This window comes from Acanthopagrus latus, chromosome 19 (genome assembly GCF_904848185.1).
Source record: "Acanthopagrus latus isolate v.2019 chromosome 19, fAcaLat1.1, whole genome shotgun sequence".
NCBI classification, from domain to species: Eukaryota; Metazoa; Chordata; class Actinopteri; order Spariformes; family Sparidae; genus Acanthopagrus; species Acanthopagrus latus.
The window spans coordinates 9,104,311-9,126,770 of record NC_051057.1 but is presented as its reverse complement, the minus strand read 5'-3'; the positions used below and the strand labels follow the sequence as shown (position 1 = coordinate 9,126,770).

Sequence of the window (22,460 nt, the reverse complement as noted above, 5' to 3'; positions counted from 1 at the left end):
CAAGTTCATGACTGGCCTTAAAAAAAAAAAGTGTAGGCTTAACAATGCCAAGAAACACTGCAGGTGTGGCATAGGCTGGTCTTTATTTCATCTACTATATGAGCCATTGTATGCTTAAATGACTGTGCAATTAGTTCATTTTCACTACATTAAAAAAAAAAGTAATTGTGAATGCTGAAATTTAATACCAAACCATGACTGTTGCTCATGTTTGTAATGACAGGCTTCAGGTCACCTGTACCTGTGTACATATGTTATCATGCACCTTTAAGTTTTTTTTTTTTTACTCCTGCTGCTCAACTCAGGATGTTAAAAGGGAAGAACATTATCCATTACAGATTTACAAAGATCCTTAGAGATTTGGGGTGTGTGGTGCATGCATGAGCATGCTCAGGAGTAGTGTAAGTGTGAGTGGTGGCAAGCCAAAACAAAAGCTGTGTTTACTTGTGAAAGAGCGCCACCTGAAGGCCGACAGGTAAAATGTCTTCACATTCATCCGGACCTGCACTGACTATAAAGCAGGCATGCTTCTCTTTGTCTTATTTAACAACTGCATAATATGATTAATTTTATTGATTTGCATTGCATTTGTACCAGCAGATTTGAGTGTCTAACGTCTGAATCTACTACTAGTTTTGTCTTCAAAATAAAAGCACACTTTTGGACCTACCATTATGTACAGCCTGCTGAGACATGCAGATATTGGCATGAATATCACAAGGTGAGTAAATAATTGTCTTTGTTTCTTTCTTGTTTATTTAGTTCACTTTTCACACTGAAATGTACAAGCACTTTATGAACTTGACCACCGTTGTCGGTGATCAGCTTTGTTTTGAAAGTAACAGTAAGGTGTGCTCTGTTGCCAGGTTACCGAGGAAAAAATAAAAATCTGACAGCTAGCGTTAGATTACACTTACATTAACAGACAGAGGACGTTATGAGGTAAGGTGTAGGTTATGGACACACAGACTCAGAGCTGAAGGCAGAGCCAGATGAAAGTTTGAATTTACAAATGCATTTTCTATGGATATATTATGAGAAGGCTATGTCGGAGAAATGGAGGCCAGTAACTTGAAAAGCAGAGCGAATGATTTCCAATGTGGAGCCCGCCTGGTGAGTGAGTGTGGGTTGGGAGGGCAGCATTTGCCAAATTCAGCACCGCCGTTTGGCACCTTGAGCGAGACGAGGTATAGATGGCGGCCCGTTAAATACACCTTTACAATTCTACATCAGCGTGCAGCGAGCTGTAGCCCCGAGGGCGGTGTGATATGTCAGGTGATGCTGCCCTGCGATGAAGATGAAGACACTGAACCTGAATCAGTTTGAGAGTGCACCCACACACACACGGGCCCCTAGTGGACCCTGGTGCGCTGCGTTAGCCAGCTGAACGACCAGTTTGCACTGACCTGTTAAATGATGTCCCACTGCGGTAAGACCAATACACTGAACTGAAGTCAGCCAGAGTGCACACACCGAAACGTGCATCATTTGAGAATGTGGCAGCAGCCATTACTGCGGGGAAAGAGGTGCTCGAGCTGGTTAGCATGCTAACTTCAGCAGGTATCTCCTCAACAAAATTCACGGCCTTTGACGTAACTTCAAAACTTTGACACATTCTGTTGACAGTGTCAGGTCATTTTTGAGTGTTCTTACTAAAATTCTTACATATTGCACCTCTATAGATAAGCAATGACATATTGTTCTATTGGTGCATTATTAATGTGTGTTATTATCTCAAGTAAAGTGTTGCCTTCTCACCTCCTCTGGTTTCCTCACACACCTCCAGTCTGCAGGACGACCAGCAGATAGCAGCCAGAAGGATTCAGAGGGCCTGGATAAGATATGTGGTGAGCGCTGCAGCCCTTGTACAAACACACACAACTCAAAAAGTAAACAGGCATCGACTACAAACTCATTTTTCTACCCAAACTGCAGTACAGAGAGGTCTTCAAGTATTTCAAATATCGCATCAGCCACTGGAACCAGCAGGATCCACGGAGGATGCTCAAAACTGTCAATCCCCGAGAGGTGACAGAAACCATGCTCTCACTGAAAAAGGAAATATATATATGTACATATGCCGTAGAATGGTGAATAAATGGTCGAATTTGATTTTCCCACCGCAGGCAGAGTTGCTGGATGCTGCTGCAGGAGTTTTCATCAGATTTCGACTTGGAGGGGTGAGAGCCAAACTGAGGAACGTCACTAATTTACCCAGCAGCTGTGCGAGTATGATAGTGCAGACGTAACGCTGAACATCTTAACTTTAACCTTCCCTTCAGATGACTTTTCCACCCAGCATTTACTACAAGATCTTCACCCATCGGCCCATCACAGACGTGTGTGCCAGCAGCCCAAGGAATTACGCCCGACAAGGCCTGAAGCAGCCTGCGGCCCCGCAGTCTAAGAGGGGCCTGCCTGTTGGGCAGGAGGATCGATCAGGATGGTACCAGCGGATGGAGAACAACAGCTGGAGGCTCTTCTGCTGCAAGGTGAAGAAGCCTGTTACCAAAGAGTCTGATGCCCCTGTGTTAAACAGATAGAACAGCCATGTTAAACACATTGTTTTGAAACGTAATGCTCTCTGACACTTTATTCATTTCAGATGACACACAGATGTTACGAAGTCTTTGCTCATATGCTTCTTCTTCTTCTTCTCCTCTCTGACAGGTGGTGCCCACAGCTGACCCCGCGGAGGTCGGCGCCAACAAGAAGAAAGACTTCCACTATTCCAAGTTGCAGCGGCGACGGGATGTAGACGAGTGGAGGAAGAGGAGGAAAATAAAATGGCTGATGCAGATGTGAGGCCCCAGATTGAGCACCATGTGTTTGTCGCCGACCCTGTAAACTAGTCTCCTGCTGGACGACTTGTGGCCTAAAATTGGCATTGGAGGGCAACAGCAAATTGTAGCCTTGGTTTGTGTCTAATCAAGTGTGTATTGTTATTTAACTCCGTTCACAGAGCGAAAAAACGCCAGCCTCCCTTAAAGGAAGCGTCCTGTTGACCTTTAGAAAATGGCAGGTTGATTGACAAAAATGCTACTCTTTTGATTGTGTATTAAAGGTCTTTAGTCCCTGTGGCCCGAGGGGACGTAGCTCTGAAATTCAGAAACTTGTGTCTTTTGTACGGAGATATCTAATAATGGTCTATGATTAATACACATAAATGACCAAGGGCATGTTTCATTTAGGATTCTAATCTTTTGAACTCAATCTTTTGAAATAGAACTCACAGCTTGGGGAACGGGTTGAAAACACATTTATCATGCAGTGAATGTTGTTTTTAGATTGTAGGGATGTTGGACAGGCCGTCATATCAGCAGCTACTGGATGGAACATCACAAGGACGGCTGCCACGGACTTTGGCAATCCCCTGACTTCCCTGCCAACACCATTAGCGTGTTAGCACTAACATAGGGTGTAACTCAGAGCACCAGTTTGCCTCCCAGGCTTGTCTAAACTATCCCATTAAGGGTTGTGTGGCCGCAGGTTTTCAGGAACACGCCACTGAAACAGCCTGACAGCAGCTGATTATATGAGTCATGCCTAGTGTGGTGCCACGTCTTTGAATGGAATAGTGTGGACGCTGCAGACTGTCAGAAAAAACAGAGGCTTAATTGTTAACACACTGCAGGTCTGCCAACCGTCACATGGACATTAAAGTCCCTTTCTGCCCTTTTCTATCAAAAAATGTGGAAAATACTCTTCTGTGACATGGCCAAACACCCTCCATCCCTTACATTCAGGTATAACCGGGGACGTCTGCAGACTGACCCAGAGCACGGATGCATGGCGACGATGGAGGAGAACTCAGCCCAGAAAGGGATGGGCGTCACTGAGGAGAAGGGAGACGATGAGACACCGAAGGACTGGGAGCTGGAAGAGCTGCTGGCCTGGACCAACACTCTCAACTTTGAGGAGTAAGATCCATAAAGTCAAGACATTCTGTTGCTTCAAAGCTGTAACGTGGGAGAAAATAATTGAATGTGTGTAATTTGGGTTTTGTTTGTTCTTTGCTCCTTTGCCCGTGCAGTTACATGGAGGAGTGGAGATGTCTGGCGTGCAGCCACTCCTCTGAGAGGAGCATAGGTGTGAATACTCCTCTTCATTGCTTCATAGTGTGTGCTGTGTTGCCATCTGCTGTTCAGCTTTGGGACTAACAGTGCTCTGTTCCCATCGGCTTATTTCTCATCTGGTGTGATACCAAATGTTGATGACAGCTCTGTTTTTGTCTCTGTCCCTTTGTCCCTCTCTTCCTCACTTTCTCTTGTCTTTCTCTTCCTCTTCCAGATGTTCATCCACATCCATCCGTGTTAGATCCACATGAGCCTGCTGCTGCTGCTGTTGCTGATGATGACGATGATGATGACGATGATGACTGTGATGATGCTGCTGCTGATGGAGACAGTTATTAAGAGCAGAATAAAACAATTTATGTCAAAATCAAATGTGCTGTGTGCGCTTCCAAACAAGTGGAAACATTGTTCACTTACTCTCTGATGTTTATATATGTGTGTGTGTGTGTGCATGTGTGTGTGTGTGTGCGTGTGTGTGTGTGTGTGTATATGTCTTATCTCTTCTTTGTGTGAGATAATTTCTGTGACCCAAAGTCAAATAAAATCTATAATCTAACTAATGAATCAATGTGGCATTGAACCAGATCGCGCTGGTTATATCTGGAGACAACAGGCTGCACCCACTGAACTGATTTACATTTCAAACAGTTCCTGTGAATATCAGAGGGTGTCATTTGAATGTTCTGCCCATTTGCCAGCCAAATACATAGACTGGAGCAGAGGCAACAGTGTGTGCATTCAAAATGGATTTTCAAAAAGGGCCTGTGTCCTTAAATGTGGTAGGTAAACTAGATGTAAATGCCTCAGACGTCCGTCACAGTGTGTGCCGAATGTCTACAGACTAAATTACACTTAATGGCCATGTCATCATCTGGAACAGTTCACCCATCTCTCAGACGACACTTCAATTTCAATTTGTTCAGTTTAAAGTGTGTTTATGCGTTAGTTTGACCTGCTTCGGGGGGGCGGGGTCATTGTACTCGAAAAGCAAAATAAAGAAAAAGATGAATTTGCTTCAGGGGAAATTTGAATCTTTTGCACGACTGTTAGCCAAATCCCTCATGCAAATGGGTTGAAATTCTGAGGAAAGGAGCTACTTAAAGAAGAGGGATCTCAACATAAAGCACAGAGACACGACAGCTTACATCCCTCCTCTCACAGCCGCACAGGTCAGAGTAAGATTACTAAATTACACCTGTCTTTGTCTCTAGATAACATTTTCTACAGGAACTTGATTTGAAGTCAATGTTTTTTGCCTGAGCATACTATGCAGTGAGTTGTGGGTTTTTACAGGACTGAATCTAAGCAGCTGAAATGGCAAACCTGAAGACCGGAGCCGCAGACGACTGGATCAGATCTCTCATTCAGGAGTCCCACAAGGCCAAAGAGTTCTCTTACTGCCCTTACAGTGAGCTCAGGGTGGGATCAGCCCTGCTAACAGAAGATGGGCAGATCTTCTCAGGTACAACATCACCTTTGGCCATTTTGAAAAGGTCGCATGAGTGATAGCGACATTCACAGCAGGTATCTGTTATGTTTAGAAGTAAGAAATGTCACTTATGTGTGTAGGTTGTCGCTTTTGTGGACAGATTGTCTTTTTCTGTGCATTCCAGCAAAACAAACTGTTGACTGTCGAAATCTGTCAAAGGTGAAACACCTCGTTTCTTTGTTTCTTGACAGGTTGCAATGTTGAGAATGCGTGCTTCTACCTCGGCCTGTGTGCAGAGAGGACTGCTATAAACAAGGCTGTTTCTGAGGGTCACAGGAAATTTAAGGCTATTGCTGTTTCCAGGTACCATATGTATATATACGTGTTTTTAATTTGGGCTTAATGTGTTTGGTGATTGTGAAGATTCACACTTCGGATTTGAATTCTACTTTCACAGAGATGTCTTTAATAAAGCGGCATGCGTGTGACATTTGCTGCTGAGAGAGAGACCAGACTTTAATTCATCTGATTTCTCCCTGCAGTGATCTTGAGGACCGGGTGATCCCTCCTTGTGGAGCCTGCCGACAGGTCATCAGGGAGGTATTGCAGTTCCGCACATTATCCAGCATTTAAAAGCAATCATAAAACCGGTCTTATTTTTGTTTTATAGCAGAGCAATTTATTTTTCAATCTTTAAAATCTCATCGCTCTCCTCATAGTTTGGAGACATCCCCGTCTTCATGACCAAGGTGGATGGATCCTACACCATGATGACACTGGAGGAGCTGCTTCCTCTCTCATGGGGCGCTGAGTACCTGAAGAAACAGGAGACAGACTCCCTGAAGAGAAACTGAACAGGATTCAAGGATCTGATTGATTGATTTCACTCATAACTTCAGCGTTGTGTTTTCTCTCAATCCTGTTTTTTAAGCATTGTGTCTTCAAAAGTTGTATCAGACACTATGTTGGATTATTATACTCATAAAATAAATATATTCTAAACCTGATGATAGTGTAACCTTTCTCATTTCTTATCAAGAAAGAAAAGAAATAACATTTGCATGCTGACAAATAATGTGGGGGGATCATAGACTAGACTCTAGTACAACTGAATTGCCAGATCATTTAAACCAGTAAGAAACCATTCTTTCAAAAAAGAGGTTTTACACATATGTATGTGTATATACATACATACATACATACATACATACATACATACATACATACATATATATATATATATGTATATATATATATATATATATATATATATATATATATATATATATATATATACATATATATATATATATATATATATATATATATATAGAGAGAGAGAGAGAGAGAGAGAGAGTCATTTTTATTTCTATACATTAAAATTTCACCATTTAAACAAATGTTCACAGCATGATTGATGGTCATAATTCTGTGTTTTAAAACTATGTAGAACTCCTGTCAAGGGTGCAATCTGTATGAGACAATATACCAAATTCGTGGAAATTTGGACGTTAAAGCATTTGCATTTTTGTAAATATCAAATAAACTACCTTCTACGTATCATTCTTAAAAAGAGGGGGCACCCGGATTTGAACCGGGGACCTCTTGATCTGCAGTCAAATGCTCTACCACTGAGCTATACCCCCGTACAACAGTCAGTCAGCAGGTCCAATCTACAAAGCTAACTATGACCTGTGTTAATGTTGAGAAGTGTGAAAAGCCAGTCGGTGTCGTGACGTCCGAAGTGGTTAAAATCAACCCAACCACACACACAGTGATAGGATCTGTGCCACTGTGTCCTGTTTTTAAAAACCAAATTATAAACGTTACCGGCTTACGCCGGATGTGTCGTCATGAAAACGCGTCTCAACCGGATGTTGCAGTGTATCGAAAGGAAAGTGGAAAAAACGGAATCAATATGGTATGGAAGCGGTCTTTTCCCATTTATTATAATTTATCGTGCCCAAACCACAGTAGTTAGTGCGACATCGTTGCCTGCATTTAAACGCATATTCATTTCACGTACCTGTACATTTGTCTTTTGCCTTTGTGTCCTCGGAAATCCATTAGTCGCGAATTTGATTAGTCACTCGAGCTAATGCTAGTTAGCGCTTAGCCATGATGCTCCTTAACTTGCTCGCAGAGGGTTGAAGAGGTGGTTTGAGCTCTCTGCGTCTGTAAACGAAATGTCAGCAATTGTAAACGGTGGACGTGTGTGGTTTGTGTTTGTCACAGGACACTCGAGGACTCCGCTCTCAGCTCAAAGACAGTGTCCCTGTGGCAGGCTTATGTCCACACGGGGCTTACGGAGTGCAGGACTCTCTGCGTAGCGGGTAAGACACAATCAATAATCTGAATTTACTATATATGTAACCAATGAGATTTCTCAATGTCTGTTTCAGTGTTAATTGTCTTACTTTTAAGGGGGAACTATGGAGTTTCTCAGTAGAAATTCAAACTGAGACTTTTAATATTTACATTATTAAAGAGGTATTAATTATTTACAACAATCTCGTCTCAAAGGAAAATAAGGTCACCAGAACACTCCTTGGAGCTAGAAAGGTGGCAGGGTCCGCCACTTATAAACACAGTCAAACAGTATGAAACTCTGTTGTCTTTCAAGGCCAGTTGGTTTATTTAGTCACTAAAATAGTTTGTTCATTCTTTCTCCCAAACTATATAGTGCTCCTTCTTAACAAACATAGACTAATCAATCCATGTAGAAAATATATACCACTGCTTCCAAAGAAATTCCAGGACAAAAAGAAAAATAAATATGTTTAAGGTAATTCACAAATCATCATTATTTGCCTGAAAATTAATTGTTCAGGCAATGTTATAAACATATACACTACATACAGTATATACTGTGCAATGTTACAAATTAATAAAACTGCTAGATATTTGGTTTGAGAGTGACTATCTGCATAAGAGAGAGCAACATGTAGAAAGTATTTTTACAGACACAACCAATTAGCCTGAACATTTACTTGTAATGACTTGGTGTAGTTGGTGTGTGACAGCTGCCGTAACAGTTGGGTGTTTTTAAGTCCGAGTTTGTCTAATTGTTGACCTCAGACAGGCATGCATCATATTTAGCGCCTACTTGCTCTCTAAATTGGCCCTCAGTCATGAAAACTTTGGACAACCCCTGTCATAGATTTTTACAGATGTAAATGATGCTCCTTTTCACCTGCTTGTTGCATTTCTTCTCTCCCCAACCAGCTTTTCCAGTGTAAAGAATGAGCTCCTACCGAGCCACTCGCTGGAGCTGTCAGAAAAAAATGTGAGTAATCTGAATTGTAAGAGATGAGCTAAGTTCAAACATATTTGGTTGAAGCAGATCATTAGCCGAGACTCCGCTTAACCCCACCTAAATCAGAGTGGACAGCATGTGGATACGTGGAAATAATCCCTTTTTTGTCCCTGTTACTGTTTCTGTGGTTTGCAGTTCCAGCTGAACAAGGACAAGATGAATTTCTCTACTCTCAGAAACATTCAGGGTCTTCATGCTCCCCTCAAACTGCAGATGGAGTACAGGGCAGCTAGACAGGTAACTGCATGTCTTTCTAAGCCAAATCCCCACACCTAAGAACCATTCTCACCCTTTTCACTTGTGTTCAACATCTTCATTTTGAAGTCGTTTTCTCTGTTGTAACTCCTGATGTCTGTCCCTCCTCCTTCCAGATCCAGCGTCTGCCGTTCCTACAGAGTTCAAACCTGGCTCTGGACACTCTGCGAGGCAACGACGAGGCTATCGGCTTTGACGACATCCTCAACGGTGAGACTTTAATCCCCTCAAATTTTACACAGTCACAGACACGACTGTCTGAATGTAATACCTAACCGCCACACACTGTCTGTGTCCTGTTACCTTGCAGATCCAGCCCAGAGTGAAATGATGGGCGAGCCACACATGATGGTGGAGTACAAACTGGGACTGTTGTGAAAGAAGATGGGACACACATGCACATCTACTCACAGATTTAGAATTGTTATTTGTCTGAATTACATTTGTTTATTGGCTAAACATAAATCATCAAATCAAATTGGAAGTCAGACTTGTTTTGGGAAAGACAGGAGTGATAGGGTCGTGTGGGGTGGGGTTACCCTGTAAATGATGTAGATCTGGAGAGGTAAATGGACATTCAGACAAGCATCAGTGCTGCTTTGGTATGATTCCAGTCTGGTCGGTATTTCTAATAAACTTCATAACCTTCCTCGTGATGTGTGTTCATTTGGTGCATTATTTAATTGTACTGCTGCTTCTATCCTCATGTGTTCAGCATTAGAAAACATGTTAAATGGCATCAAGAATAGCTGTCTTTATGTAGCTGAGTTGAATAATAAGTAATTATGTGGCATTAAAGTGCAATAATTCATAAGGTCACAGAATTCGGTGTAATGTCTTGATACATTTCACTGTTTGGTGTTTTTTTGTTATTTAGCTCTTCTGCTATTTGATGCCACTAATGCCTCACTGCAACATTCCAAGACTAACATAATAGGAATGTGTTATACCACTAAGATCTATACCACACAGTAATAGATTATCATGCTTTAACAAGTTACTTCCATGAAAGCGATGAAGTAAAAGTGACTAAGTTTTTGCACAACTGCAATAAGGAGCTGCTAGAAAGCAAAGAAAATGGCAAGAATGGAGTTTTCTGCCTACGATCATTAAGTCAATCAATCATTTGTTATGAGTGATAAACTTGGTAAATCAACACCTACATTGTTTGATAAGTGTATCTAAAATCATGCTACTGTGATCAAATTTTAGTTGCACAGAGAATAAATCTACACTGCATCACACATTGGCTACAAAGAGCTGGTTAGTATGTTACATTGATCTCAACAGATACAACAGCATCAGTGGAAATCTGATGGTTTCCAAGATTTACACTGGCTGTAATGCCATTTGGATTCAAAGCTAAAATAATAGTTTTCATGCGTTATTTTCACCATAATTTCGGGTAAAAGCATTAAATGCCGAAGATAAAAATAGCCAAAAGGCTGGTCAAGGTCGGCGGTGAGGGAGGGGAGAGAAGAAACGTAGAGGTTCTGTAACTCACTGTAGCAATCAATTGAAATCTCACCGCCATCGGACCAACCGAAGGAGCAAGGCCTTTCTTCTCATATTTATACCAGTGCACCCTTAACTCTCTCTAGCACATGGTGGCATTTTAATTCATATCTTCTTACTAACAAATGTGAATTATGCAAACATTTATAAGTAATGTGTTTAGCAACAAAACAGATCTGGTGCTAGATATAAGCCTGAATTCGTCACATTTAAAACATATCCTCCGCTGCAGAGCATGATGGGAAACACGTTACGCGGAAGTAGTTACGTTTAAACAAAGCTTATCTACTTATTTGCAGCAAGTATTGGTATTTAGAACACAATTAAACGAACACACTCATATCGAAACTGTAGTCAAAATGTAAAAAATACGAGGAGCAGCCTCTGCTTGACGAAAACAAAACAATTCCGACTCTGGCGGCTGACCGTGGCGACCAAAGAGGATTGAAGTGTCGAGAGAGAAATCCGTCTAACACACGTCGGTTATAAACCATGGCGAGCTATTTTACGCATGCGCGACGGACTGAGTTTATACCGGAACTTGTTTTGTCTCAAATAATTTACTGCTACTACAAACACATAAAGCAAGAACTCTAAGGCTACATGTATAAATGGCAACTCTATAATTCTCTGCATTTTTAGATGTTACATGAAGCATTTAATGAGACATAAAATCAAATGTTGTTTTTATGAATTATGATTTTTTTCTCTCACACAAAATATCACAATAACTATCTTCATTGAGACGATTGTGTCTTATTTGTATTCATTTAATACAGCTGGCAACCCCACAGATCATGATTATGTAGCCTACTATCCTGCTGCTATGGGTCAGTAGTTTGGATATATCATATTTCAGAGAGGGAGGCAACTCAAAGTTAAAGAAATGCCAAAATGAAGAGAGAAAATGTAAGACGGAAATACAACAACAGAGAGCGGATACAGTTTGGCTCCAGTGGTTGGTTTTAATGATGAAGCAGTAGCGGATGTATTTCAGGACAGAGTGTACTCTGATGCAGCTCTGCCACATCTGATGAAATAGCACGTCTATAAGGGAGCTTCAGCCCCTGCGATAAGATTTGTTTTGCTTTTGATTTCGGGGGAGTATGTGTGAAGCTTCCCCCAGTGATTCAAAATTCATACAATACACTCTGGGAAACGTTGAATCAGTGTGTATCAACATAAACAACTTACACTTGAAAGCTACTTTGATCACGTCAGTCGACAGCCTGGAGGAGATACATACACTATGTGACGGGTGTAAAGTGTCAGGGGTTCCTGAGATTGTATTTTCTTAACAGGCTCTGTTGTGTTGCGCCATGATGTGACTTCAGCAATTACAGGTAAGCCTGGTCTATTGTGGCAAAAATAACATTGTTGTTTTTGAATAAGGACTCTCGATGCAGGCTTGTATAACTCAACATGAGGTATTTAATCACATGCACATTCTGAACATGTTTTTGACATTGATGAGTCTTTTAAAAGTCAAATTTGTAAGTAGATTTTTGAGTTCCCAACTTGTTAGATGTGTTGGGCTAGCCTCCTTTGTGGTAAACTGAGCTGACCATTGCAAAAAACTCTATCAGTTTAGTTGTCTACTTACAGAAACCATGAAATAATAGTCCAAATCAAAGCAGCAGAGGCTGTGATATCCAGACTTAGCTTTTAATTTGAGTCAGACACCAAAAAATGCTGCATCGTAAATTTCCCACAATGCAACCCATTCACATATTTCATTAAATCGTCTTCTTTCTGTGTGTCAAAACTTCATCCCTCCTGCTGGTGGCAAGGGAATTCTTTTGACATTTTCGTTCTGTCTGAGCCTAAGCCGAGACAACCCCGGTGACATCACTATGACATCATCTGGGTTATTTTTTTGGAATGTCTTACATTTTCTCTACAGACACAGAAGAAATTCAACCGTTTTCACAAAACTGGTTATAAAGAGTAAACTAAACTCCATGTATATTATCATATTTTGTACATTCAACTCATATATTTCATCATTTACTTAATAAACATCTTGGCATTCTTTTATACAGCAGCACATATGAATCTATTTGAATGGAGACGTATGGAAAAGAAAAAAAGACCAAATAAACAACAAGAACAGCAAAGCTTAATTTAACCTGAAAAAAAAAAACCCATATCATAAAATATCTGATATATATAACATATTTTACCAATGACACATTAGTCAAAGCTGCTTTGTTTTTGACTTTGCTTATATCCATGGTGACCATATATCTATAGAAACCTCGGTTTTAAGCTGTATTTTAGCCGTGACCTTTTCCATAATGCTCACCTTTTGTTGCCTTTGTTTTATGTGTGGGATTTCTTTTTCTTTTTTTGCCATCCACAGATAGCTCCCTTTATTAATTACTTACAATACTTATTCCTCTGATGAATCACTTCAGATAAATGTTAACATTCATATCCAGGAAAAAATGTTGTTATCATTCTAACGTCCTCCAAGCATCCCTTAAGATCGGGGTATTGTTAAAATAGGTGAGAGGTCTCCTTGGTGGATAAAACTCTCCTATTACTAGTTGTTTAGTTAATGACCAGACCAACAAGTTTCATTCCATTCTTCTCTTGCCTCCCCTCCAACCACAAGATGGCAGTATTAATCCACACTACGCTCCTCCTGTTCATTGCTCATCCTGTTTCTGATCCAGCGCACTGCTTAACCAGGTCCTGTGTTGGTACCGGCTCCGCTCTGGCTAGTTTGTTCCGGTGCCTGAGGGGACTCGGCTGATGTCACAGTTCATATGTAGCTGGAGAGCAGCTTGGCCCGAGGCTGTTACAGCATCGCGATGCTGTCTTTGACAACAGATAACACTCCCTGTGGGTCAGCTTAGGGCAGCTGGTTGACACCACGTGTACTGTTACACCTCAGATCTGCTTCTGACTTCAGTCTTCAAGAAATCCAAATGAGAAAATAATGTTTAACATCTTATACAAAACAGAAAACTTTGAAGCCGTTAACACCGGGATGTTTTACAAACTAGCGCCGGCGTGTTAATGAAAACAGTTTGCAGACTTCCACTGAGTAATTAGAAGTAGTTGAGAGCATGTGGGGGAGGATGTCAGCTGAGGCAGTTCCTCTGAATGATTCATATGTTGTTGTTTCTCTGCTAAATGCACGAAGACATTAAAGTAAAGAATGTGGATTTGATCGATTGTTGTTTGTGCAACGATCTTTACCACCCGTGTGTTTTTCTCCACACCTACAGGATATGTACATAGAGCTTTCACAGTAAATATCCTCACGGGGACCATCAAAGAGCAATTTAACCTTCATTAGTGTTGGCATTATATAAATCCTGAAAATGACTTTTTCTTTTAAATCACACTTTATTTGCTGAGATGGTGATATCCGTATCGCAGGAGTGTACATAACTCCCTCCCCCCGTCCGACCTCACCTCACGAGGGCATCTGTTCCTAACTGCGGGTCGAAGAAGGAATTCATCAAGGAATTCATAAGTCACAGACTGATTGTGTACAGGGCTCCTTTGTATCTCTGCGGAGTTAACTTTACCCTTTTAATGTGCTGTGGTGTACTAGCGTAGTCAGCAGAGTACAGCCGTGCCACACTTTGTTATTCAGCAGCATTTGGAGCGAGCCCAACAGATCCTGGAATTATTTACTGTAAGACTGCCATGCACTGAAACTGCGGATGAACGTGATTCAAATTCTGCTCGCCACTTTTTCTGTGGCTAAAAAAATGTCTTGATGACTGTTGCATGTAGCGCCATCATCAGGTCAGAGATTCTGTTTGTTCCAATGGTTTGACCAAATATCTGCCAAACTAATGGCATTCTTATTAGGCTTCACTTTGATTTCAGCTTACTACTAATTAGAAATCCTTGCTCCAGCAGCGCTATATTGGTGTTGTTCCTAGAACATCATCAAATAAATGAATTCACTTACTATTTTCCAAATTTTTACAGCTTTCTGTCAATTTGGTCATGTTTAGGGAAGTAAAGGTTAACTTCAACCCACCACCTCAGCAGAAGGAGAGGACTATCACCAGCGTAACCAGGTGGAATAAAATTAAACTCTCTCTGAAGCAATTTGAGGGACAAAAACATCCTTTTCATTGAGAAGAACCTTCGTCACCATTCTTTGCCGTTGTTGTCACAAAAACACCAACAGAGCTGCTGCGGATACACCATGGGAGCGGTGTCTGCTCGGGCCTGTGAGAGCTGACCAATTAGAGCAGACTGGGCTTTTCAGGAGGATGGCCTCAAAGAGACAGGCATTAAAAGGCAGCGTTCAGACGCAGGGTGAACAGAGGAGCTGCAGCAATGGACAGCGCGAGAAAGGTTACACGTTTTTAAAGATTCAAACCCTGTAAACACGGTCTGGTAGACACCCAAAATAAAAGTATGAACTTGAACATGAGCATAATATTGGACCTCAGATTATGCATTTGAAGTAAATAGTCACCAGCCCAGAGGAAAAAGGCAGACGGGACCGAAAACACAACACCAGCAGTTTACATGATATCTGCCTACGACTGTGACTTGCAGACAGTGCTGGTAAGTTTTCACCCACCAACTCGTCAATCTCAGGATGGATCATGAGCGCGGGATCCAAAACCCACTGTGAGTGTGTTACTGGTGGTATAAGAACCGCTAATCCATCTCATCTCATCCCACAACAGGGCTGCCGCTGACACAGATAAGACACGGCTTCGACGACGTTAGAGAGACGCGTCCATTAGGAGTGATTTAGATCCAAGCGAGTTTGTCTCAGAGGCGGAAAAAAAAACAAACCTCGCTTTGTTGTCTCTTGTTGAGAGATTTCCCACACGCTGCCACTCTGATTTAGCTATTGTTCCAGGGGCACCGTTAGCTGAGCCGCACTGCTATTTTTAAATCCTCAGTTAGTAAACCAACACATTTCCCGGCTTCACCCTCATTTAATTTTCTCAGCACGCTGTTTCACAGGTGTCTCTCGACGAAAACCTGCGAAACAATGCCCCGTGACCCAAGCAAGCTCCCTCCACCTCCTGTCTCGCGCTGACTGACATAACATGTGGTTTAATTTCCACTCCAGACTCGGGTCCTTGCCACCGTGAGTGAGTGTGTGCGCGCTGGCAGACACCGCCAGGATGTCACGCATTAGACGGGACACCGACTTGTCTCGCTGAAGTGCTCCTTCCTCCTCTAGCTGTGTGGTAATTGCTCCACAAATCACAATGACTGCCGGGGGGAAGTGGAGAGACAGCAGGCCTTCGCCGCCGCTCACCATTGGGGAGTGGGTTGCCATGGCCACGGATCCACTTCAACCTGCCCAGGATGAGATTGAGTCTTAATTAATGCTAACGATCGCAGCCAGACGAACGCGCGCTCTCCCTCGCGGCGCACGCGGACGCCCTCCCTTGCGACCGCGCGTCACCCTCCCCTTTATTCGCCGCGACGCGAGCGCTCAGTCCGACGATCGAGCGCCGTCTGGTTTCACAGGTTCCCGTGCAGAGGATTTCTTGTGGACTTGAACCCACACTTGCTGCGTGCCGCAGTCTTTAAATAGATGCTGATTGGAGCTGTTGCACTCAAATAGCTGCGTTCCCGCGGAGCCTCAGTGGGTGGTAGATGCTATTCTCCTCGCTGGCTCTGTCAGCCTCTTTATTGACGGCCTGCGCCTCAGCAGCACCCACTGACAGGAAAACTGGAGGCTTTTCTTTCCTCCCCCTTCAGGGCAATTTGATGATATAAAAGCTGCTCGAGTCTTTCTACTCTTCTGAAACTCTCAAAATCGAGGCGTCGATAAGCAGAGAAGCACGAGTCATAGTGCAGTGCCTGGTAATGAGAATGCCGCGTCCAGTCGCGAGCGATGCACACAGACAAAACAGACAACTGCCTGTCGTCTTCTCTCCGGGTTTTGACTGACGGTGCGCGGCCTCACATCAATTTGTTGGTGGGCGGTAAACTCTCACTCCTTCTCTCTCTTCATCTCTCCCCCTTAGTAGGTGGTGGACGTGTCTCCATCAATCACGGCGCGGTAACACAATTTGAACCCGCGTCCCACACCTTGTAAAGGACAGGCCCCCCGCCCACTCCATCATCAAATGCCAGACACCTTCGCAGCCTCGCCTTGGCTTCCACGCTGCTTCCATCTGCCGCTGGAAAACACTTTAGCCACATCTGAGAGACGGAGAAAATGTCATGCTATCTGTCTCTCACCTGCTTCTTTTTTTTTTTTTACTTTGTTCCCTTACCTCGTTGAATCCATGGAAGTTCAACTCAGACAGGCCCGGCCTGGACGTGGCCATCAGTGGGTCAGGATCGGATCAAAGCATTATTGACCATGCTGTTCTACAACGAAACTACATTTTACATCACTGACTTTCTGGCATCTGGAATAAATGAGCAGCCGCCACAATGGCTGGGATCCATCAACAGATCTTTACGTGCTTTTTGAAGTATCACATTGGAAAAGATGATGATGACAGCGACATTTAAAAACAAAAAAAAAGTGAACTCATGCTGAAAACAGAACTGGTTTTACAAATCTAACTCACACGACTGATCAGCTGTTAACACCTCCAAGAGAAGTAGAACAAGCTGCTACACTGTGCCACGCAGGACCTCTGAAATGGAGGATAAATACATAGCTTGGAGCATCACAACCCCAGTGAAAGTTGAGAAGAGCCCACAAAAAAATGATTTCATCCCCATTGAAGTTAGACAGGCACATAAGCAGAAGTCAGCTGCCATATCTGACGGAAGTCCCGAGTGCTTTACGCTCTGTGGGCCCCACAACAAGGAGGATCCGGGTATTTTTATCGCCAGGAGCGTCGAGCCATTCTGGCTTCCTGCAGCGCTGATGAAGTGGGCCCCGTCTCCAAGTCTGTGTTAAGCTTTTAATGTAGCATCCCTGGGCAGGATACCCACAGCTAGCCTGAGCTAAAGCTAAAGTTAAATTAGGCTTCTCCCTGATTTATACCAAGATTTATAAATAACCATTATTATATCATTATATATCATCATTAGAATCATAGAATTATAATGGGGTGGTCTCTTCCTGGGGTGTTGTGAGTTCAGGAGGAGGCATGATGGTGCTCTGTAGTCTGGTGGTACAGCAGCAGGTACTGCCGTATGTTATGTTAGACGGCAGCAGGGTGGACAGACTGTGGCTGGGCTGGGTGTCACATTTTGGTACCTTCTGGGATCTGTGCAAACATCTCACCTCAGGGATGTCACTGATGCTCTGGAGACGGGTACCCGTGATGTTCTGGGCGGCCTTGCTGTCCTATTAATAGCGGACAATGCATAAGAGAGGCAACAATAACGACAGCAGGGACGTGGAAACTCAAGCAGGCTAATTGGTACAAACTAAAGAGCATTATACTGTGTTTCATGCTTGAATTCCTTGAAGCTCTTGAAAAGGCAGTGTAGTATCTGCATTATTTAGGTTCCACGTGGTAAAATACAAGTCTTTACTGCCTCTGTGGTGTGTCTATGCATTTTGCGAGGCAACAGCAAATAGCTCTTTATTTCAAAATGTACACTTAAAGCCTGGCTTGTTCGTCTGTGATCCTCTAAGACCAGACTCAACCAGCGCAGTCTGCCATCCCTCATCTTTTCACATGAAGTTCGGCTCTTTTTTTTTAAATTAATTAATTATTTTTTTAAGAGTAATGTTTTTTTTGTGTCAGACGGCATACAAACCATCGTCAGTCGCGCTGTAAGTGCTTGTTTATTCATCATGACGGTTGTTGCTCTGCTGTGTTTACTCTCTCAACACCAGAAAATGGAGACATGTGGATGTGGGCCACATGCAGAGGTGTCCTTTTAACAAGACACACACACACACACACACACACACACACAGAAATTCCTTCGGGGCAGAAGCGACTCCAGCGTCTTTTTTTTAAAAAAAAACAAGTCGCCCGGCTGCGAGCCCATCGGAGACACAGTCAGGAGATGAATAACCCGACATGAATCTGCCTGACACCGGAGGATGTTCCTATTCCCGTCGAATGTTGTCTTTTTAATGAGATGGAAAAGAGAACTGCTTTGCCTAATGTTATGTGCTGATCCGTCTTTATCAAGCACGACATCGAGAGCCACGGCGGCGTCCTCCACAACTGAACTGCTGCCAATAAAGCCAATCAGAGCGTGGAGAGAGACCCCCCTCCGGCGACCGGGGGATGGTGGGAGGACGAGAGAAGACAGGAGGAGAGAAAGGGAGAGGGAGCAGAAGCGCGGAGGGGAGGCGGAGGGGTGAAACGAGGGAGCGGAGGAGGAACAAAAAGTCTTTAAGTCACACTCCATGATGCCTCTCAAGGACACAAGGAGAATTCCCCCCGAGGCACAGCACTTGTTCGGAGAAAACTTTTCGACTCGATTCTCTATACTACCCACCTCGCCGTAGACGCGTGGCTCAGCGAATCACAATGAGGCGACGCGATAACTCAAACAGAGAGGCGGAGAAAAAATATGTAGGAAAGACACGGGTCCTTGATGTATGGCGCTGTGTCGGAGGTGTATTCGATTCTGAGGGAGTTAAAAGGCTCACTGGGGAGCGTTTGTCGGCTCTAATGTCTTTACGTTTTAAAATTCAAGGCAGCGTTACTCTGGTGTCTATGGATTTTCGAAGGCTGGTAAAGTCTTCGAACGTGTCGTCTCAGTGGTAAAGCCTCTCTGGCATTGCTCACAAGTCGTTAATGCAGATTTGACTTTTGTAACACTAGAATAAAAAACAGGACATCACAAAACTACATATTAGTTAGACCTCATCTCAAAGTCAAGACCTACACTGCTGCTTTGGTTATTCCAACATATACAGGCTGTAGTACAAGTCTAGCTCAGGCTAAAACAGAGGTTAATCTCTGGTTTGTTGTAGGTTTTCCCAGTGACTTACCTTAAGCAATCAGACTATGTTTCTGAAATCGGGGGTTCCTGAAAGAAGAGCTTGTGACTTGAACAGGATCTACAGTTTTAGATGGCGGTGGGCCGTCCTGGACCCCCACCCTGCTTTCTGTCCTTCAGATAGAGCTGGAGTCCACATGGCGGCGGCTCACAAGGAAGAACTTTTATCACAGTCACATTTCAAGATCATGCCTCGACACATATGATGACACTTAAAATATATGAATGCATTCGTACAGTATGAAAACATCTTTATTTATGTCAAGATAGGAGGTGACACCCCACTTTCCTAAAAGAAACGCTGTCTGGTTTATCAACATTTGTTTTCCGGGTAATGAAGTTTTTAAGTTCCAAGTAATTGCCTCTGGCTTTAGAGTCCAGTTGGGGCGAGACTGGTAATGAGCCCATCCTGAACTCGACAGGCAGTGTTTTTCTCGTCTGACTCTGACGTGGTTAATTTAAGCTCAAGCACTCAGCTGTTGTCATGGATACAGCTTGCCTGTTTACCTTGATTACAGACATGAAGTGAGCAGATTACCATGAAAATGCATTGTTCTATGCACATAGATGTAACATTTAAAAAATACGTACATATATTTTATATCTATGACGTGACCCATTCCAACATCGTTTCTTAAGTTTCAGCTGTCGGGTCCCAACAGGTTCAGGTCGGGTAACTCGCCTCCGCTGTGTAAAATTCATCAATGCTAGTTCCATTTTCCAACTTGGATTAAATGGCTTTACAGGTACAGGTCTGATCCAGTTTGAGAGCTGAAGCAGCATTATTACAGAGCTCAAACATGGAGGATAATTTGTCCTTATTACAGATAATTACTTGGTGTAAAATGTAGGGTGTATACCGCAGAATGCAGTTTTCTGTTGTGCATCAAAACGGAGAGAAACCTGCTGCGTCTGCACTGAACAAAGCTGGTATTATGATGTGATTTCCCTTTCAGAACTGTCAGTGTTTTAGCCGCTAGTCTCGTATGCATCACCCGAGATGCTGCGTTTCAATGCTGCATCCGGTGAGCTGTCCTCATTTGAGAAATTTAATATACCAACGCAACAAAGCACAGCTCTGAAGAGCTGCCAACACACTGTCACAACATAATATCCTGTCTCACACATGAAAACACGTTTTACTTTAATGCAGCTTCAAGGAAATATAACTTTTTGTTATTTCTGGTGCTCTGGTATTAAAAACACTGCCTTGTCGTAAAGATCTTGATCTGGCAAGCTTGTGCTGTGTGAAAGATGCAACATATTGAACATATTATTTTCCTTTTTAAAGCAACATTATGTAGAAGTTGCCGTGTTGTGCGATTTGGCATCCCCCACAGTTTCTGCCTGCGACATCACTGTCGTAAATATAAAACCAAGATCTGTAAAAATGAGTCAGCCGTCATGTAGGGGCTGACTACAAACAAAACTCATTTCATCATAACGATATTCTATGTCATAAAACTTGTATATTGAAGTCAACATGTACAAAGCTGTGGATCCTACCCTCTCACTGAAGATACATAGTGCAGAAACAAGTGATGGGAGGGCGGAGTGGCTGAGACAGACACCATTCAGCAAATTACAAGACACTGTACCATCAAAACAAGTTTGATACTGTTATTTTAAGGTAAAAACGTTGCTTTAAAGGATAGTGTCTGGTTACCTGTTGAAAGGGTAACGCCACCTCTTTTACATATTTAAGTGTCTTTACAGGTTTTGGGGGTGCACTACTACATGTGTGAAAAAGTAGTCCAGAGGAAGTTGCATGATAGATTGCCTCCAGTGATGTCACTCAGTGGCTAAGTTGCATTTTGGGTAATGTAGGCGGCAAGTTTTTAAAAAAGGAAAAAGAATACATGGGGAAAACGCTGATACCTCTGATTATGTTTTGACCTTTATTTCCCCAACAGTTTTATACAAGCGCTGTATGAGACGCAATTTTTGCCAAAATGCAATTTTAGCCAGCAAGTGACGTCACTGCAGGTAAATAATCAGATTACATACTGCTTCATCTGGAGCCACAAAAGATTTCACACTACACATATGTAGTAGTACTGCCCAAAGCCTGTAAACACAGTCTAATGTGTAGAAATCAGTGGACTTACCGTTAAGGTCCCTCCCACACAACTCAAGCCGCCTGTTGCACCTTTCCCTTCACCTGACGAACTCTTTTTCACATTTCTAAAAGCCAATCATCTCCTCATGGTTGTCCATAACGGTGGAGGCACTTGTTTTTCCTCCGACAAAAGATGCAGTTATGACTCTTTTTATGGGTTATTCCATCTGCCGAAGCGCCTCACAGTTGCTGCGTCATCAGAACAGTTCTGCATGCGGCTCCCTTCACTGCCCTTATTTTCACAGAGCAGAAATGAGATGAGGCGAGATCGCTGCCCGCAGAGACTGTGTGCTGCTCCGAGTTTAATTGTGGTCTGTCTGTGGGATTGCTAAACACCTATTTGATTAGTATGTACAACTGCATGCTGTGAGCTCAAGTGATGATTAATCAGTATATGATTACCAGAAGATTGCAGTACACTCACAACATGAGTCACCTTTAACTACAGTAATTCCTGCTCACATACCATAGATGGTTTATATGAATACGGTTATCTAATTCCCTTGCTCAGTCATTGATACATTAGATTACAGTTGCCACTGGAGGAATAACTCTCAAATATGTTCCTTGTCAGTTCACATAGATATGCAATTAAAAATCAAGGAGATGTGAAATTATCCCTTTTAATATCTTTCCGAACATCTAAATGTAATCAGTAGATTTTTTTTCTTTTATGTAATTCTGCATTTTGTAATTTATGTTCCTTCGGGGGTGTTCTGGTTGAAATAATTTACAGTTTCTCTGAAGACAAAATCAGTTAGCATCACATCTAACCTCAAAGGTGCACTGTGTGGTTTTGGGGAAGGTGTTTTACTCAAGGGAGAAATATCTTTATTGACCAATTTTATCTGTTTAGACAAACTAAAT

The 22,460-nt window shown here is 42.6% G+C and overlaps 3 protein-coding genes, 1 long non-coding RNA gene and 1 other non-coding gene across 10 annotated transcripts; 3 read left to right on the top strand and 2 right to left on the bottom strand.

Annotated features, from left to right (window-relative positions):
* The first annotated feature begins 659 nt into the window (after nucleotides 1-659).
* c19h11orf65 (chromosome 19 C11orf65 homolog) lies at nucleotides 660-4,640 on the top strand. Of its 6 annotated transcripts, none has more exons than XM_037079844.1 (9): nucleotides 660-721; nucleotides 1,787-1,847; nucleotides 1,936-2,028; nucleotides 2,127-2,180; nucleotides 2,283-2,492; nucleotides 2,671-2,801; nucleotides 3,747-3,920; nucleotides 4,034-4,089; nucleotides 4,291-4,640. In XM_037079844.1, the coding sequence occupies exons 1-9, from the start codon at nucleotides 675-677 to the stop codon at nucleotides 4,413-4,415; spliced, it is 951 nt and encodes a 316-aa protein (XP_036935739.1). In that variant the 5' UTR covers nucleotides 660-674; the 3' UTR covers nucleotides 4,416-4,640. The 6 variants fall into 6 exon arrangements, with proteins under 6 accessions (XP_036935739.1, XP_036935742.1, XP_036935741.1 ...); XM_037079846.1 differs by lacking the exon at nucleotides 660-721 and adding an exon at nucleotides 861-942; XM_037079845.1 differs by lacking the exon at nucleotides 660-721 and adding an exon at nucleotides 956-1,113.
* Nucleotides 4,641-4,760: 120 nt separating this feature from the next.
* Nucleotides 4,761-6,484, top strand: LOC119009007 (cytidine deaminase-like). Its single transcript, XM_037079851.1, has 5 exons — nucleotides 4,761-5,245; nucleotides 5,370-5,538; nucleotides 5,757-5,868; nucleotides 6,048-6,105; nucleotides 6,225-6,484. Exons 2-5 carry the CDS (start codon nucleotides 5,391-5,393, stop codon nucleotides 6,357-6,359), a joined length of 453 nt encoding a protein of 150 aa, XP_036935746.1. The 5' UTR covers nucleotides 4,761-5,245; nucleotides 5,370-5,390; the 3' UTR covers nucleotides 6,360-6,484.
* On the bottom strand, nucleotides 6,153-7,733 carry LOC119009008. The gene is made up of 2 exons (XR_005071603.1): nucleotides 7,532-7,733; nucleotides 6,153-6,320 (listed from the first exon to the last, which is right to left on the bottom strand). It is a non-coding gene; the product is annotated as an uncharacterized LOC119009008 (long non-coding RNA).
* On the bottom strand, nucleotides 7,080-7,151 carry trnac-gca. The gene has a single exon. It is a non-coding gene; the product is annotated as a tRNA-Cys (tRNA).
* On the top strand, nucleotides 7,279-9,730 carry LOC119009006 (proteasome maturation protein). Its single transcript, XM_037079850.1, has 6 exons — nucleotides 7,279-7,426; nucleotides 7,741-7,838; nucleotides 8,731-8,791; nucleotides 8,957-9,058; nucleotides 9,193-9,286; nucleotides 9,387-9,730. Exons 1-6 carry the CDS (start codon nucleotides 7,349-7,351, stop codon nucleotides 9,452-9,454), a joined length of 501 nt encoding a protein of 166 aa, XP_036935745.1. The 5' UTR covers nucleotides 7,279-7,348; the 3' UTR covers nucleotides 9,455-9,730.
* Nucleotides 9,731-22,460: the final 12,730 nt, after the last annotated feature.

Excerpts from the sequence above, each read along its gene's own strand:
- c19h11orf65 (XM_037079844.1), top strand. The coding sequence starts at position 675 with ATGTACAGCCTGCTGAGACATGCAGATATTGGCATGAATATCACAAG. Across the intron at positions 1,848-1,935 it reads GGGCCTGGATAAGATATGTG|TACAGAGAGGTCTTCAAGTA; the intron begins GTGAGCGCTGCA and ends CCCAAACTGCAG. Across the intron at positions 2,802-3,746 it reads ATAAAATGGCTGATGCAGAT|GTATAACCGGGGACGTCTGC; the intron begins GTGAGGCCCCAG and ends CCTTACATTCAG.
- LOC119009007 (XM_037079851.1), top strand. The coding sequence starts at position 5,391 with ATGGCAAACCTGAAGACCGGAGCCGCAGACGACTGGATCAGATCTCTC. Across the intron at positions 5,539-5,756 it reads AGATGGGCAGATCTTCTCAG|GTTGCAATGTTGAGAATGCG; the intron begins GTACAACATCAC and ends GTTTCTTGACAG. Across the intron at positions 6,106-6,224 it reads GCCGACAGGTCATCAGGGAG|TTTGGAGACATCCCCGTCTT; the intron begins GTATTGCAGTTC and ends CTCTCCTCATAG.
- LOC119009006 (XM_037079850.1), top strand. The coding sequence starts at position 7,349 with ATGTGTCGTCATGAAAACGCGTCTCAACCGGATGTTGCAGTGTATCGA. Across the intron at positions 7,839-8,730 it reads CAGGACTCTCTGCGTAGCGG|CTTTTCCAGTGTAAAGAATG; the intron begins GTAAGACACAAT and ends CTCCCCAACCAG. Across the intron at positions 8,792-8,956 it reads TGGAGCTGTCAGAAAAAAAT|TTCCAGCTGAACAAGGACAA; the intron begins GTGAGTAATCTG and ends TGTGGTTTGCAG.